This window comes from Epinephelus moara, chromosome 4 (assembly GCF_006386435.1).
Source record: "Epinephelus moara isolate mb chromosome 4, YSFRI_EMoa_1.0, whole genome shotgun sequence".
Taxonomy (NCBI): Eukaryota; Metazoa; Chordata; class Actinopteri; order Perciformes; family Serranidae; genus Epinephelus; species Epinephelus moara.
In genome coordinates, this window is record NC_065509.1 from 23,731,790 (window position 1) to 23,748,345 (window position 16,556).

A 16,556-nucleotide genomic window follows, 5' to 3' on the forward strand; every position below is an offset into this window, starting at 1 on the left:
CACGTTTGCACATGTAAATCACTGCCTGCAGTAAAACACATAAAATAAGTCTTTTTCATTCACCTATGTTTTTTTTATGTTGCTTTTCTTTCACAGGGACGTCAGCTACAGTAGCTGGTATGGATTGAGTATCTTGCTCAATGACTCTTCGCTCTAGGGTGAATATGTAGTTCTTCTAACAAGTCCTCATATCAAATCGAAATCTACAGCATCTGTATAAAGAGTGTGTCACCTCTAAAGCTCGGTCGATGGTCACAGACTCTGAACATCCCTTCCTTGTTGAGTTTCAGATGCTTCCATCAGGGCGGAGGTTTTGCCTCCCTAGATGTAGCACTAAGCATTACAGATCGTCCTTTGTCCCGTCTGCTATCACTTCTCTTAACCAGCAGTAACTATTAATGTCCATCATTACCCCTGACAGCGTTTGATACTGGATTCCGTGTGTTTGTATTGTGTTGTGTCATGACTACTGTCTGTATCTCAAATTGCTCCTCGAGGACATTTAAGTTTACCTTACCTCAAGAACCAATAAGCAGAACCAAAATTCTACTTACCGGTACATCTTTTTTTTTTTTTTTTTAATGGGAATTTGGTATGCTGTTCTCATTTAGTACCAAGTGTCCCAAACCCAGACGTAACCAAGTTACATTATGGAAATGTAGGCTCCAGTGTTTTTGGATCTTGACCCTTGTTACGGACTCTATTTCATCTCTGATTTTGTGTCTTACAAGTCCACCACTTTTAGGAAAATGCATTACAAAATAGCTGGAGTACCCATTTAGAGTATGTTTAAGTATAGAAAAGATCACCCTGGCCTCCTCATCCTAATGATTTGCTTCACTACAATAATCACACCACTTCCTGCTTTGGTATTATACATGCTAATAGGCCACTTTAAGATGTTTGATTAAACAACCACCACTGCCGCTTCTCTCAGTCCTTTGTGCTCCTCCTTTCATTACTGGTATGTACAGTGTATTGATGATGATCCTAGAAGAATACAAGATTATAAGTGTTGCATGTTGTGAACAAAACGTGAACTACAACTGAAACTACCTCTAGTTCTTTATGGTTGATTTATCCGTTATTTTTTTGGTCACCTTACCTTCTTGACTTCATACTTGATGGCCAGTATGACACGGCTGAGGCAGGGTCGGTTGTAGGGGCTTGGAGAGCACTGGTCTACGTCGCCATTCAGTATGGCCTCCACTTCCTCTGTGTTCCGACAAAGGTCCAACACACCCACCACAAAATCCTTACACTGCATGGACAGCTTACGGTAGTCATTCTGACAGGGAGAGATGACAGATGGGAAAAAAGTACAAGAGGGAAGAGAAACTGGACTTTAATTAAACATCAACTGAGGATATCATGTAAACTGGTTTCAGACAAGGCAGCATTCTTTAAATGTATGAACGCAGATTGTGATTGTGTCCTCAGCTACCTCCTTTGTCTTTTATCACTGTCCCAATGTTTGCTGTCTTTTCCTGTCTTGTTTCACACATGTTTATGTTGTGTCTTCTCCTCAAACTTTCACAAAAAAAAAAAAGTTTAAAACAGCTTCTCTTGCATTACATGCCTGCATGTGTGCGGGTCCTCACCTGTGTGAGCTTGGACATGCTTTTTTTTTTGAGGGGTTAATGACTTGAGAAATGCCAACTTCACAGAGACATTTATTCTCATTTGCAATTTTATGGCTCGTGTTAGTGTAAAAAGACTGATAGGATGATAATGTGATTTGGTTCATGACCTTTCCATTTTGAAATAAATCAGCATGACTTGGCATGAAAACAAAAAAAGTCAGCAGGAAGAATGCAGAGAGCTGGGTTATCTTTAGAAATGATATTTGCCTACTGAGGGAGTCCAGTTGACTTGTGTTATCTTAATAGCCAAGCAAATTCCGTGTAATTTCGACAAGAAACGAACATCACCGTGTAGAATGATCATTTCACAGTAATCTCACATTGGAAAATATCTTTGTTACATTCCCAGTTTTTATACATTATCAGGTTCAACAGTCAGAGAGGGCAGTCAAACACCACAAAAGCTACAATAAGGGATCCACTTTGAATAAATGCTTTATCCAATTTTATGCACAGTTTAAATTTGCACATAAAATGAATGAAAATAGATGGAATTTGAATAAAATAACATATACTGGAAGGTGACCACTCCAGCAAAAAGGCCAAAAAGTAAAGAATAAAAAGGGCGCCTGAGAATAACACAACAAAGATGAGAGCAAGGAGAAGGAGGACAGAGTGAACGCAGGAAGCTGATCCATTCATTCAGTGAACATGATTGTCTTCCTAGGAGGCAACAAAGTAATGGCATGGATTTAGCAGTACTAGAAGAACTACTGGTGTTGTCTTGTTGCACTCTCCTAAGTATATTTGCATAACAGCAGTCGATGGAAACACTGATTTGCATTTTATATTGCCAATGTTTTCAAAAATTACTTCAACCTGTGTGCGTCAGTGAAATAGAAAAAAGACGATGGAAAGCTGCACGCTCACATCGCTGATGCACGACATTTCTGCACACAGCCATCTTCAGGACAATGACAGACACCTGACTGACATTTATACTCAGTGTTAAAAAACAAGGCAATCAACGTGAGGCCAGTCAGTCGAAGGTTTCTTTCAACTTATAAAGAATAAAAAACATCTTTGTTATTAATATCAAAGCGTGGATCTGTATATGCTGAAACAAATGCATCAGAGTTATAAATGTGCAGCTCTTTTGTATTAATGGAAAGGAAACATCACTATTGTTGCTTATTGAACCCTTTATTGACTTCCCTGATGAAGAGAAGCTAACACTGGTTATATAAGTACATCCGACCTGGCAATCTAACTGGTCAACCTGACATTCAAAACGTGCTGAAATCAGCATGACCTCATGACTATAAATAACTTCCAGAGCTGGACCAAAAACCAGCAGGCTACAATATTAATACAAAATTGATTGTTTTGTTGATTTAAATCAACTGTCTTTTATAATTATCATCTCTGGTCAGAGTGCTGTTAGATCAGCCCGTTAATGCAGATGTGCGCCTCCTTTGTGTGCAGCAAGCTGGAGAGCAAAACAGTTTTGTGACCTTGGTGAAAATGTTGCTTTTGAAAGACTTAACACTGACAAATATAGATTGAAGCTTAATATTTATTTGGATGAAAACATGGTAAATGGAAATGATTACATCCATCTTTTTTCAATAAATGTTTACTTTTAGACTGTACAACATTTTGGTGGGTCACCAATTGTAAATGTTCAGATCACATCAGCTGTGCTGGTGCTTGTAGGGATATCTTAAAAATAGCCTACATGTGAAGATTGCTGCTGTAGTAGTTAAATCTTTCCATGGAAGATTAATTTAGCAGATATCATAGGTACAACTAGACTGAGCTCAGTTTTGTGTTTATGTGTGTGGCATTTATTTAGTGTGGGAAATCCCATGATCTCTACAAAGCATAAACATTAGCTCAAGTTGGCTGGCTGACTAAGCAGAGACTAGAATAGTTTCTGTTGCTAGGTTGTTGCTAAGGGTCAGCATATTTACTGGAGTAGTAAACTAACTTTCATTACATGGGAGTCTGCTGACATGACTGATTGTTTTCCAGTTATTAGTCAGACCCCATGTATTTCCCATTGACATGATGGACGTAGCTACTGTAGCTACATCACTCATTGGCTTCAGTTTCTAGCCCCAAATGTTGCCGCTTAGTATTTCCATGGATATGGAGATAACCCTAGCAAAAGGTGTTTCATTTTAAGAATAATTTGCCCCACAATATGAATGTATTTTGATGATATCTTTTATTCTGTGGTAACTCTCAATCACATTATTACACTCAAGGGTGTGCCTTACAGTCATTATTGGCACTTCAGTGATGTGTACAGCTGCATCACGGAAGTGCCAATACTGATGGTAAATCACATGCTTGAGTGTTATATTGCTTAAATGTTTTTTTGGCTTTTATTTCTGGAACCATGGCTGTTAAATATACTGTACCTTTGCCCACTTAAACACAAGTCACAATTCCTGTCAGGTCTTTTTAACTCCTTTCCTTCTGTTCATTCACAAATCATTCCAGTTTTAACTACAAAAGCACTGACTGTAAAACTCTAGGCCGATAAGTTTTTCTTTTCGTTGTAGTTGTTGTCATTTATTCACCATCTGGTGCCAGGGAAACAACCTTTAATATAACCTTTTGCATGAAAAACTTTTTTTAAAATAACTGCTTCAAAAGTCTTTTCACGATATAGGCCTATGATATATAGTATCGCATAATACTCTAGTATCTATTTTTTTATTGCTGTGAAAACATTCACAAATTTCACCTTCAAACAACTGTATTTATTGAAGTTTCCCATGAAAAACTACAACTACTAAAACATTTTTACGAATGAGAGCTTGAACGCATTGTAATGTTACTCAACGCAACCTCCGTCAGGCCTTAAACCCAGCCACTGGCTGCTCACAGCTTACTTGAACTACTTCTGGTGTTGCTGAAGTCAACACAGATTTGTTGTTCATAATGTCACATTATCAAGGGTGCCTTCTCTGACGCATCAATGCTGAGTTAAAGGAAATGGCCACTTTAGAATGAAAATACAGACAGTACTTACTGACCCTCATGCCGACATGAAGTCCAGTGTAGTTTTTTAATCCACAAAACTCGTTCGGGGTATCGGAGGATAACAGCTAGCCGAATTTTTCCATATACTCGAAGTGCATGGAACCCACATCCAAAATCAATTTTGAAAATGTAATAAAACTCTGCTAATGCATTTCAAAAATGTCAGAATGGCTCGTCCGTGCAGTTAGCCTGCCGGCATGCTGTGTTTACATGGCAACTCGCGCGAGACTCGAGAACGTTCAGAGACGTTTTTGTTCTGGTGTCTCGCAAGGTGCAGGCTAACTGACCACGGTGAGAAATTATGCTATGAAAGTGGAGTAAATTATGTCTTTTCAAGTCAATTTTGCATGCCACGGCTTCAGGGCACTTGGATTACGACGGACGAGCCGTTCAAACGTTTTTGAAATGCATTAGCAGAGTTTTATTACATTTTCAAAATGATTTTGGATGTGGGTTCCATGCACTTCGAGTATATGGAAAAATTACTGTACTGTACTGTCTGTATTTTCATTCTAAAGTGGTCATTTCCTTTAACAGCGACCTTTCATTTCGATGATGTCCCAGTAAAGATCTCTGTTTGTCCCAAACACATTTTCTATTGTCTAACGATGGGACACTGTTAGTCTTGAGTCCTGCTTTCTAGCCTGTGCAAAACATCCACCACTGCCATCTGTGAATTTAATCTTAGCTGCTGATAGGCCGATGGCAGTCAACAAGGCAAGTATCAGCCAGTACTGATGTGTAGCTTATAAATGAATGCATCCCTAGTTTCAACCCTCTGCCTCTCTGTCTTGGGGCCCCCGCAGTTCACTTCTCAGCCCTCTTTCTATCACTACCTTCGCCCTCCAGGCTTGTTTTGTTACTCAACATTTGGCCAAGCAGGTAAGCACTGCAGTCAGCAGATTGGAGCTTCTGCCAGGTTTAGAGTCCCTACGGAGTGATTCTCATTATGCTTTCACTGCCGTGTTTATTCTGTGTACAATCATACCATTACAGTGTGTTGATAATGCCCACTTTCATCCAAACTTTTACACAGGTCTACCCACCAAAATCATTAATTCAGCGATCAATTTAAATTAGCAGCTCTACTCTCATTCCTTTTAGGGCACACTTCTGCTGTAAGCAGGTGCGATAAAGTGTGTACTTTGCACTCAGTGACGGTGAATATCATTTGCATTCCTCCAGTGTATGACCCTTTTAGTGAGGGAGTTTCGTACTCGTGTGACTCGGACAGTGTCTGTCTTGAATATAAAATGGTGTAATCATTTTTGTAAAGTCACAGCGTGTCCGTCCTTTTAAATACCAAACAGCTGCGAAAAATATCATGCATTTTAAAATTCAGGTCTTTGGGCCTGGATTTATCACAGAAAATAAAAAATAAACTGAACAGCATGTTAGATAAGGCTGGTCAAAAGGCTTATCGCTATCTGGAAATTAAAAAGTAAATTCTGGGCAGCAAGCACCGACTGGCCCTTTGGGGACATGAAGGAGAAGGTGGGGATTTGGTGCATTTCAGCTTTGGGCTGCTAAGTGAAAGAAATCAATAACAGTTTCATATCTGTTTACATTCAGGGGAAAAGTAAGCTTCAGGGTAGTGCATGTACAAAAATGTTTTCTTAATAAATCATAAGACTTCTTAAGCCATAACAAGAAGACATGCGCACAAACACCACACACATGCAGCACATGTGAAAAAAACAATCACAATTCAGGGTATGTGGTTTGTGCCTCGGGGGCCGAGATAAAGGAAAGAGAACGATGTTGTGAGATTGAAGATGGAGACAGAGGGGTGTGAAGCAAAGTGAGAATGGTTACAGATGAGTGAACTGAGGGGGGACGTGAGTCAAGCCTCAAACGTGGCGCGAGAGAGGTGTAAGATGGAGGGAGGAGAGGAGAGGAGAGAGGGAGAGGTCGCCTTCAATGGACACTCATTCACCACGCTTTTCACGTTCTCTGTGGCTGTGTGTCTTAATTTAAACTAAATTAAACCAAAATTGGTATGACACAAGAACAGAGTGAAATGTGATTCACAAAATCAAACGACACCTTCCCCTGCTGCCTCCCTCTCCCTCCCTCTGTCTCTCCCAAGGGTGTGTGTGTGTGTGTGTGTCTGTGTGTGCTTGTGTCCAGAGGCTCTTATGAAAAATTGATGGGCTGTCTTAAAAAGTAAGATGTTTGGAGATAAATGTGAGGCTGTTCGGGAGGTCCTGATATGCCTTTAGCAGTCCCCACATAAGCACCCGACGTGCAACACCAGCAGCACTCTCATCTCTGCACTTTGACAGGTTGCGTCAGTGTGCCACTGGGTGAGAAAGTGTTGTTTGCTTGCACTTGACTGTGTGTACATGTGTTGATTTTTTATTCTCTGTAAGTACAAGTGGATACAAGAGCTGTGTCCCATAGCAAAGTCTGATGGTATACATTTAGTGTGTTTATATGGTTAATTAAGAATGTAACCTTTACTAAATTAGCATGTAATGCCTCATTTCCACTGCATGGTACGGCTTGACTCGACTCAATTTTTGGTACCAGATGTTTTTGATCTATTTTGTTGTCCATTGCCGATAGTATCCCTTAGTGTAGGCTGGATTCTGGCGTGACTTCATATTTAATGCAGCACTTGCTGAAAAACGGACCAAACAGACAACAGTCTGTACTTCATCAGTTGTGTGTTGGGTGTAGTTTTGCAGGCTGCTTCTTTAAAAAACTGGGTTGACAGGATTAAAAGAATTGCAGTAGGTACTGACGGTAGCTTAGCTATTTAAAAATGTTGGGTTTGTGCAGGATGTCCCAAGTCAAGCAAGTGGCAGTTCTCTCCTACAACAAATGCCACTCACCAAGTTCTCGCTCTGCTGTTGTTACTTTGCAATGTATGTAGATTAACTTTAAAGTTATAACTGCAGAGATTGTAGATTCAAACATATCATATTTGCAACAGTGAAATTACATCTGCATTTCTCTGTCATTGTTATTTTCATAGTTATGTCCTGTTGTTGTTGTTTGGGATATTTGTGATTATTTTGTTCACTTAAACAATCAATATTCCTCTTATTACCATTGGACTGGTCATCAGTCACTTAAATTCGTCATTGCGACTTCTGATTGCTGTCACTCAGCTGTCAAGCTGTCATCTGTTTGCGGCTCAGTTGATGATGTGATGTATTGTCGGCTGCGCAGAGGATTGTGGGTCAGAATAGCCAGAAAAACATGCTGGTTTGCATAGTGTAAAATCGGACTGGATGTAGTAGAACATCCTGGTATTTTTGGCATACTGCATTTCATATACTATGTATTGGGACATATTTAATCTTCTTCTGGCATACTGAAGTATGGTAGTATGGGTGTTGGAACGCACACAGTGTTTTAGCTCCACATTCTTGTATTGACTCAGCTCACTTGGAACCTTGACTGTGCCGATACCAAAAGAAGTTCAATCAGGAGAGACTTGAAAAATGTATTAAATACAATAAAGATGAACTGTTCAAGGTTCTTTCACGATTAGACCACTGAAAAGTTCTTTGGCGTGTATATTGAGGGGGTAGAGACGCCATGTTTAGTTTAGGAATACTCTCCCTGGTGGAGTCTAGACGCTGGTGATGGAGGTGAGGAGAGGGACAGCTGAAGGATGAGGATGATGGGATGAGGAGCAGGAAGGGGCAGTGGATGTGGTGGTGAATGGGGTGCAGGAGGGTCGCATCTGTTTCTTCTGAAATGACTACTGACAGCAGCACACAATAGAACAGTTTTAAATTTCACGCCAAAGATATGATTGGCTCAGGGAGACTGTGGCAAAATCTAGTTAAATTAACTTGGAGTTGGGGCGTTGGTGGCTTAGTGGTAGACCAGGCGCCCCATGTACAAGGCTGTTGCCGCAGCAGCTCATGTTCGACTCCAGCCTGTGGCCCTTTGCTGCATGTCACTCCCTCTCTCTCTCCCCCTTTCACGCTTGTCTGTCCTATCAATTAAAGGCGAAAATGCCCCCAAAAAATATCTAAACAAAAAAAAATTAACTTGGAGTGACGCCATAGTCAAGTGAGAGAGCAGAAGCTGGAGTAAGGGAGAGAGATTTCTGAATGAAATGAGAGTGTAAAGAGAGTCTCCCTGACTGAACTTCTGCTATGCTTCATTACCAGGTACCAGATACTATCTACAACTTTGCTGATGGTAAACCAAAAAAGAGCATGTCGAGTTGAGTAGAGCCGTGCTGTGCAGCATTATGTGCTTTGTTGCATTAATCTCAAAATACAGCGGAAGCCAGGAATGCCCTGATCATGTTTTTTTGCCGTTGATACAGTTTCCTGAACAGTAAGTCTAGAAAGACGACTGAAAGACGCAGAGTAATCTCTCCTGCCCTGTGTGCAGGGAGTAAGAGTGTGAATGAGAGGCAGGCAACAGGATGACGCTCATTGCAGGAGTGGGAGTTCAGTTGTAGTGAGGTAACAAGACAGCGTACCTCCAGAGTACCGAGAAACATAATAAAACACACATGGCAAAGCTGATTCACTAGTCGCTGATAAGCAGTACCTTGAGTTGTGGATAAAAACAAATCGAACTCCTTAGAAAGAGAAGACCAAAGGCTGCTCTGTGTGGCTGACTGTAATCAATCATTCATGTGATGTGAAACTCTCCAACTTCTCAAAGTTCACTGTCGGCTGCTGAGTAATATTTTATTCACAAACTTTTCTGTCAGAACATCAAACCCAGAAAACACTAAGAAGCAATCCCTGGTGTCATAATTACGATAATGGAATCTGTGCCTGAGCTTTTATTGTCTCTATTTGATTTCCAAATATGAAACAGGACCGTGTTTTAGGATATTGGCACAGTGTCTTAAAATTATTTGATATTTTGACGTAATGAGAGGATGATATGAAGAGGGACAGGGAGACAAATAAACAGAGGAGACAGGGGGGTGATAATGAGATGGTAATGAGACAGATGAGCTCCAACACAACTCTGGTCCCTCAGGTGAGCCCCCCTCATTAACTTGTCTGGAGATGGGGAACAAAATGACAAGCTGAAAGCCTGACTGACAAACACAACGGTGGGCAGAAAGACTGACGAAGGGATGCATACGGACAAACAGAAATAAAAAGAGAGAGGGGGAAAAAACTGTTAATGTTCCTTAAAATGGAGTCCTATATTTCATGAAAGAAAACCCACCACTGGATTTGGACAATCAACTATGAATGTGAACACTGAACATTTGCTCTGAAGCCAACTATTTAGTCAGCTAAGTACACATATTACTTTGCTTAAGGTGAAAGAGAGGGGATTATTACCGTAAATCAAAAACTCTCCGCTGACTTTGGATAAAAGGGGGGATAAACAGAAAGGGGCACCTTTTTCACACAGTGGAACATAAGACTGACAAAAATGACCGATGCCATAGAGGCAGCAAAGTGGCTTTTAACAGGTCTCCCTGGCAGAGAGACAAAGTGAGATTGCTCACAAAATGTATGTAATTATTACCACCCTGAATACAGAAAACAAACAGCGTGGACAGCTGGAGACAAATTGAAGGTGATTTTCTCTAAAAATGCTGATGAAGGCACCTGAGCCAAAATATAGTGCTAGAATGGACTTGTTTATTATAGCACTTTAGTGTTGTTTAGTCATCTTTCATGTTTATATATATTTTTGCTACTTGAATCCTTAGCTGACTGCTAAAGGCTCAGGCTGTGGGAAGAAGTAAAAAAAAATAAATAAAAAACATTAAAAAGTGCAGGCAGAGCGAGAAGGACAGGGAGCAGCCAGGCTCTGTGCTGGGCTCTCTGTCCTTCCTCCCGGCCGGAGGGTTTGGGTTGTAATCTTTTCAGCCTGTTGTGAACTCTATACCAGCCACAGACTGTTTGGGTTGTAGCTGCTGCTGCTGGAGTTTGGGCTCTGTGCAGGGGACTGTTGTGAGAGTCCACCTGGCTGCATACACAGTGACAGGGCTAACTGTTAGCACCACACAGCTAACGTTATCTAATGGTATTATGTGTTTAAAGACGGAGTTGAGCAGTTTGGTGTTGGTGTTAGTTTGTGGTGCTGGATGGTGGCTGCTGCTACTGCTGCTGTGCTGTGTCGGGCAGATGTTGAACTGACTGACTGCAGAGAAGAGCAGCTCTAGAGAGCCATAACAAAAAGTTTACTGGGACTGTTAAACTGCTCAGTGTTGGATGCTAGCTGCTGCTGCTGCTGTGTTAGCTTGTGCTAACTGCGAGGAGAGTGGCTCCGGAGACTTCAGCAACAGATGGTTTGCTGATCAGTCAGATAGATCTGGCATCAGACCCACAATGCAAAAAAGGATCTAATGCAGGTATCGTTTGAACAGAGACATTTCGATACTACTTGGTACTGGGTTATGTCGGTCAACACCTTACCCAGCCCTACTCAGGAAAGGTGTACCAGCACATCCAGGTAAGTTTGATTACTAATTTAATATATTTTGACTTTTTAGAGGTACATTTTCAGCGTCACATAATGTAGTATCTGCATGTGTCAATCAATCAATCAATCAATCAATCAATCAATCAATCAATCAATTTTATTCATAAAGCCCAATATCACAAATAACTCTTGCTCAGAGGGCTTTACAGCATACGACATCCCTCTGTCCATTGGACCCTGTGTGTGTGTGTGTGTGTGTGTGTTTGATTGCTATGAGTCAAAGACATAAAGAACTTAGATCTAGCCACTTCAAACAGTCACAGCCTATCACATACGAGCAATTTATGTCCTCTAACACACACACACACACACACACACATACACACATACACACACACGCTCTCTATTGTAGTATTGGCAGCATTATCATTGAAGCAAGCTTCATTTTGGCAACTTCAGTATTTTAAATGCAATCTTTTTTCTCAGTAGAAGCACACAAAATCTCCCATATTTTCCATCAAACAAAAAAGTGTTCCACTTTACAGTTCTTATTCACCACAACCCGGTTAGAGATTGTATTGGTAATAGGTGGATCAGAGGAGAAATAAAAAGCATGGAGTGCAGTGGGAAAGCCGGTCAATATCAGAATGATGAAGGTGACTCATCCCCAGGAATGGGTTAAACATTGGCATTTCCATCAAGCACGATGTAACTATTCAGCCTGACTTCATGAAAAAATAAAAAATAAAAATGTCACAGGGAACATGCAAGGACTGTAATCATACTTGAGGGGTAAAATTTACATTCACAGTAAAGCTGTTTAATCATTTACAGAGGAGGATTAGGGCCATATGTGAAAACTGTATTTGAGTTCTGAGCTTTAAATCAGATTAAAGACTTGAAATTCAGAATTCTGACTTTAGACTCAAATTTGTCACATGTGGCCCTGATCCTTTCATCATTCTATAGTCTTTACATTACATGTGTTGTGTGTGTGTCTTCAGAGTGAGCATTCCTCTCTTTCACCTTCCTATTTTTCGCTACTCTGCCAAAACTTCTGTCAACCCTTTTTCCACCCACATGAAACAGTAGGTTTGGGCAAAAAAATAGAAGCTATAAGAGAGAAAATAGAGACCACCTTACCTTAAACTCTGTCTCGATGTTGGCCAGTCTTGCCAGCTCATTGCTGAGCTCAAGGGCAGTCAGCACAGGGTCTTCGCTGCTGAGCGACAGGTAAGCTGCACTGGCCAGACCCTTATATGCATTCATCCTGGAGCGTGAGTGACTGAACGAGTCTTTCTTCTGTTTCTCCACACACTCCGAACACTTACAGAAGTAGTCATGGGGTCTTTCTATGCGGGCCCCCTTCGTCAAAAGGATGTGCACGATCTCGTACTCCAGGCAGTGAGCAGCCAGGATGATGGGCGTGACGTCATGTGAAAAACGTGTTCCATCCTCGTCATAGGCGTAAAAGTCATCATCACGCATCTCCTGCTCCAGAGGGCTCAAAGTCAATCTGAGACCTCCGCCAAAAGCGGGGTGGGCAAGAATGGCTTCAACGATTCGGACGTAACCCTTTGAGATAGCCAAAAGCAGGCCGTCCCCAATCCTGGCCAAACCGTCCTTCTTTAGAAGCAGCTCTGTCACTTCTAGGTGCTCGTTGCCCACTGCCAGCTGCAAAGCATTCTGGCCCATGTAGTCCACACAGTTGAAGTTGAGGGTTTTGGACTCTTCCAGCATTTTGCGAACCACGGGGATGTTTCCGTATTCAGCAGCATCCAGAAAACGCTCCTCCTCTGGTGTTAGCGCCGAGCCGCGTTCATTGAACATATAGGCCGGGCCCCGCACTGCCTGGCGACGCCCCTTCTCTCTCAGTGTGGTGTGCCGGCGATGCATGGCCTCCACCCTGGAGACAATAAAAAGTACAGCAAACAGTGAGGAGACTAAAAAGAACAAGGATGACAATGATGAAGATGGAGATCAGAGCCAAAGAACGTGTTTGTGTATCAGGAGTGATGAAGTGATGTAGGGTGAAGGAAAGAGCAAGAGAGCAAATGATGAAGGCAAGAGGAAAAGACAGTATCATTAGTTACATCAAACTGACTATGGCGTAACAAGGCAAACAAAGTTAGAACTGTCTCCTTGTGTGAGTGTCGTCCGTGCACATGGACTGCTCAAACACAATCAGCAGGCGCTTAGCACAGACTTCTCCCCCGACCCCTGAGAAAGCCCCTCTGAGACATCTCTGATATATGTCTGTCCTCGGTCAAATCAATGGACTGCTATCAGGGTCAGAGCTTACTGTGGGGCCATCTCAGGTCAACAGCTCTGATTGGCAAGAGAGCGATGAAGCTGTCACTGTAATTGGCTCTGGCATGACAAATTCCCACCATGAGACAGTGGTCATTCAAAGAGACTCTCTGGCCAATGGTGAATCTGTCGTTATCTACCAACACATGGATGCACACAGGCATGGACATGTAGCTCCTGCTCTATTCAATTTCTTCTTTTTGTCCTAAATGGAGCCCCATTTCCAGTGGCACACTGTCACATCCCAGCAAGACAGAGCAGGAAAAAATCATCTTCATCAATAGAGACAAGTCAAATATAACTACGCCAGAACGGTGGTATACTGAAAAACACATTTCATTTGGACTGTTGAACTCCTCCTATTGTATTTTTGGGACACAAAGATCAGCCACATTGTCTGCATCTGCTGTGTGGCCTGACATTCTGACCTACATAGTGAAAGAAGCCCTGTTTCCCACAGCTGAAAATGAAAGGGAGAAAGACTGAGTGACAGTGTGGGAGCAGAGGAGGAGATACTAAGTATGGGTAAAATTTGAAATGAAAAGTGGGAAGAGAAAATTACTAGTAGTGTTGGTGGGAAATGATTATCCATAACAGTTTGGTTCTCCGGTGGGAAATAACAAATTTAGATTGGAGATTTAATTTATGAAATACAGCATGACAAGTGAAACAAATCTTGTTGAGTGAACTAAAAGGAATCAAATCTACTTGCTAACCTCAATAACTTTAAAAGTATAATTTGGCTCGTATTGCCCATACAAATGACTTGTGTAATGTGAACTGGTGCAGTGACCTTACAAATAAGGGGTCCAGCTTCACAATAAGACCTGCAAAAGAAGTTGTTTGCAATACAGGCTTACTTTATATGTGTGTGTGTGTGTGTGTGTGTGTGTGTGTGTGTGTGTGTGTGCACAGAGGGCTAGACACTGAAGGGAAAGGGTGAAAATGGAAACCTGTTCATGGTGGAAACATTCCCTGGAGGCGTCAAAGGATGTGGAACTGAGGAGATTTAAAGAGCTCACCAAGGCAAATCACTGTGGAAAAGTGTGAGTGTGTGTCTGTGTGTGTTTGTGCACGAGTGACAGAGAAAGGGAGGGAGAAAGTGTGTGTCAGTGTGCTTTTAAAGGGTCTAAAAGGTCTGCAGCTGTTGATTTTCAATTTACACAATCAGCTGTATGTGCCTTAGGCCGCCAGTCAAGATGGCAAAAAAATTCTCACTCACACACTCTCTCACACACACACACACACACACACACACACACACACACACACACAATTGCAGACCAGTACCTCACACATGAACATACACAAGATTACAAATGTTGACACAAGGAGCACCTATGGACAAATATGAAATCATTAGTATTCAAACAGCATGTGGACACAACATACATCATCTGTAAAATGTGTTGCAAGCCATGCAGTAACCATGCAGTGAATATCGCCCTCATGACTCTTAATGTTTGAAAGATATGTGTTTGGTAAGGCTGTAGTTTGGGTTGATTTATTGCAATGCATTATATTGTAGTGTGCACCTCATATCTCCCCCAGCACACACACAAACTCATATATTTGTAGGCATTGGGAAGATTCCTCATACATGAGTGGACAGTCTGGCTGCCAGCCCATTTAGATAACCTCATAGTCAGGTAATGAATCACCATTTTCCATCTCTCTCCATCTTCATCTCCATCCATCTCTGACTGTTTGTGATTCTGATCTGAAATAGAATTTACCTGCATCATTTATGCGTGGCATTACAATCACAAAGACAGGAGAGACAGGCGTAATGGAGATGGATGGACAAAAAGTGTGTGTTTGTGTGTATGGTGGGGGAGTGGACAAAGAGATGAACGAGAAGAAAAACTAGTGAGCGAAGGAGATTATATGTATGTATGTCTGCTTCAAGTGGCAACCTTAACAACACATTTTTGTCACATATAGATGTTTGGTCATGGACTTTCAACATCCAGATATGATGTGAAAGGTACCCTGGGTGCGTTGGTTGTTGACGCTCTGGGACAACGTGTCAACTTCTGCCTGTTAGATGCATTGTCTTCTTTCAAAGTACACTTCCATTTTCACAGTCTCTAAACGCACTACATCGGTACAACACCGCAAATTGATGTTTGTTTTTTCTTTCAACAACAAATGATGATTAGGTTTAGGCAACAAAAGCAAGTGGTTTGACTTTATAATCTTGCGGGATACAATCACCACTCTCCCAGGTCAAAGTTGGTTTAAAGGCTGTGTTTGTTGGACACCAAGTCGGTGTTTGTTGGACCCATCCACCACCCCTCACGCCAGCCCAACTTGGACCTTTGACGCCTTAACTTTTGTTTTTGCAGTGTTTCCCCCTGATGCTGCTCTTAAACTATAACAGTGACCAGCCGACATCAAAGGACGGCTTATTCTGTCAGTGTGTTACGCCGCAAGTCACTGCCCAAGTGGCGGATTTTCGATGACTGGGTTGACCTCAAGGGCTGAAAATGAAGGCAACACCAAAGTGCCAAAAATTGCAGTACCTCTAATGGCTACTTGAGGCTGGCTCCAAGAGTGAGTCAATCCCCATAGGCCCCCATGTTAAAATGCCCAACTTCACTACAGACTAAACATCATTACAGCCTGGTACAAAAAAACATTTGTCTCTAAAGCTGATTTTTCCCATACATGACAACTGTCGGAGGGGTGGATTTTTATAAAGTTTTGAGTGAAAGGTGGGTGCCGTCCATTGACAAGTCGCTAACATGGCGACAACATTGGATAGAATAACATCCATAACAGCATAACATACCCATGGTGTAGCGCCCGATTCACAGAGTATAATTCAGGCCTAGCTGTCACTATTTCAGTGTTTTTAGTTCATGAAACTTAACTGTAACTTTTGAATTGTCTAAAAAATCTTGCTCAGCAATTGGTTTTACTGAAAGATCCTCTAAGGAGTCGGGTGTTCAGTATTTCCGGCAAGTAATTAAAAAAAAAATAAAATTATGTTTTAAGCCTGTTTTTCGTGAGTGATTAGCATTATCACAGTTAACTATACCTGTAAATGCAACCAAGCTAGCAGTTAGTATTAGGGTAATCTCCACTCTGTTGTCCAAATAACAACTGTGATAGAATGTGTTAGCATTGCTGCCTCACAGCAAAAGGGTTCTCAGTTCAAATTCAGGGTGGGGGGGTTTGAACCTCGGAGTGGGGGTGTTTGCATATTCATCCAGTGTCAGTATGGGTTTT

At 41.6% G+C, this 16,556-nt stretch overlaps 1 protein-coding gene across 1 annotated transcript in view; it reads right to left on the bottom strand.

Annotated features, from left to right (window-relative positions):
- Window positions 1–16,556, bottom strand: part of LOC126389030 (short transient receptor potential channel 7-like) — a 76,092-nt gene that overhangs the window by 54,012 nt on the left and 5,524 nt on the right. The window contains exons 2-3 of the mRNA XM_050042445.1: window positions 12,156–12,918; window positions 1,106–1,288 (exon numbers count right to left, since the gene is read on the bottom strand). Of these exons, the coding sequence (XP_049898402.1) occupies window positions 1,106–1,288; window positions 12,156–12,918 (946 nt within the window). The remainder of the gene's footprint in view (window positions 1–1,105; window positions 1,289–12,155; window positions 12,919–16,556) is intronic.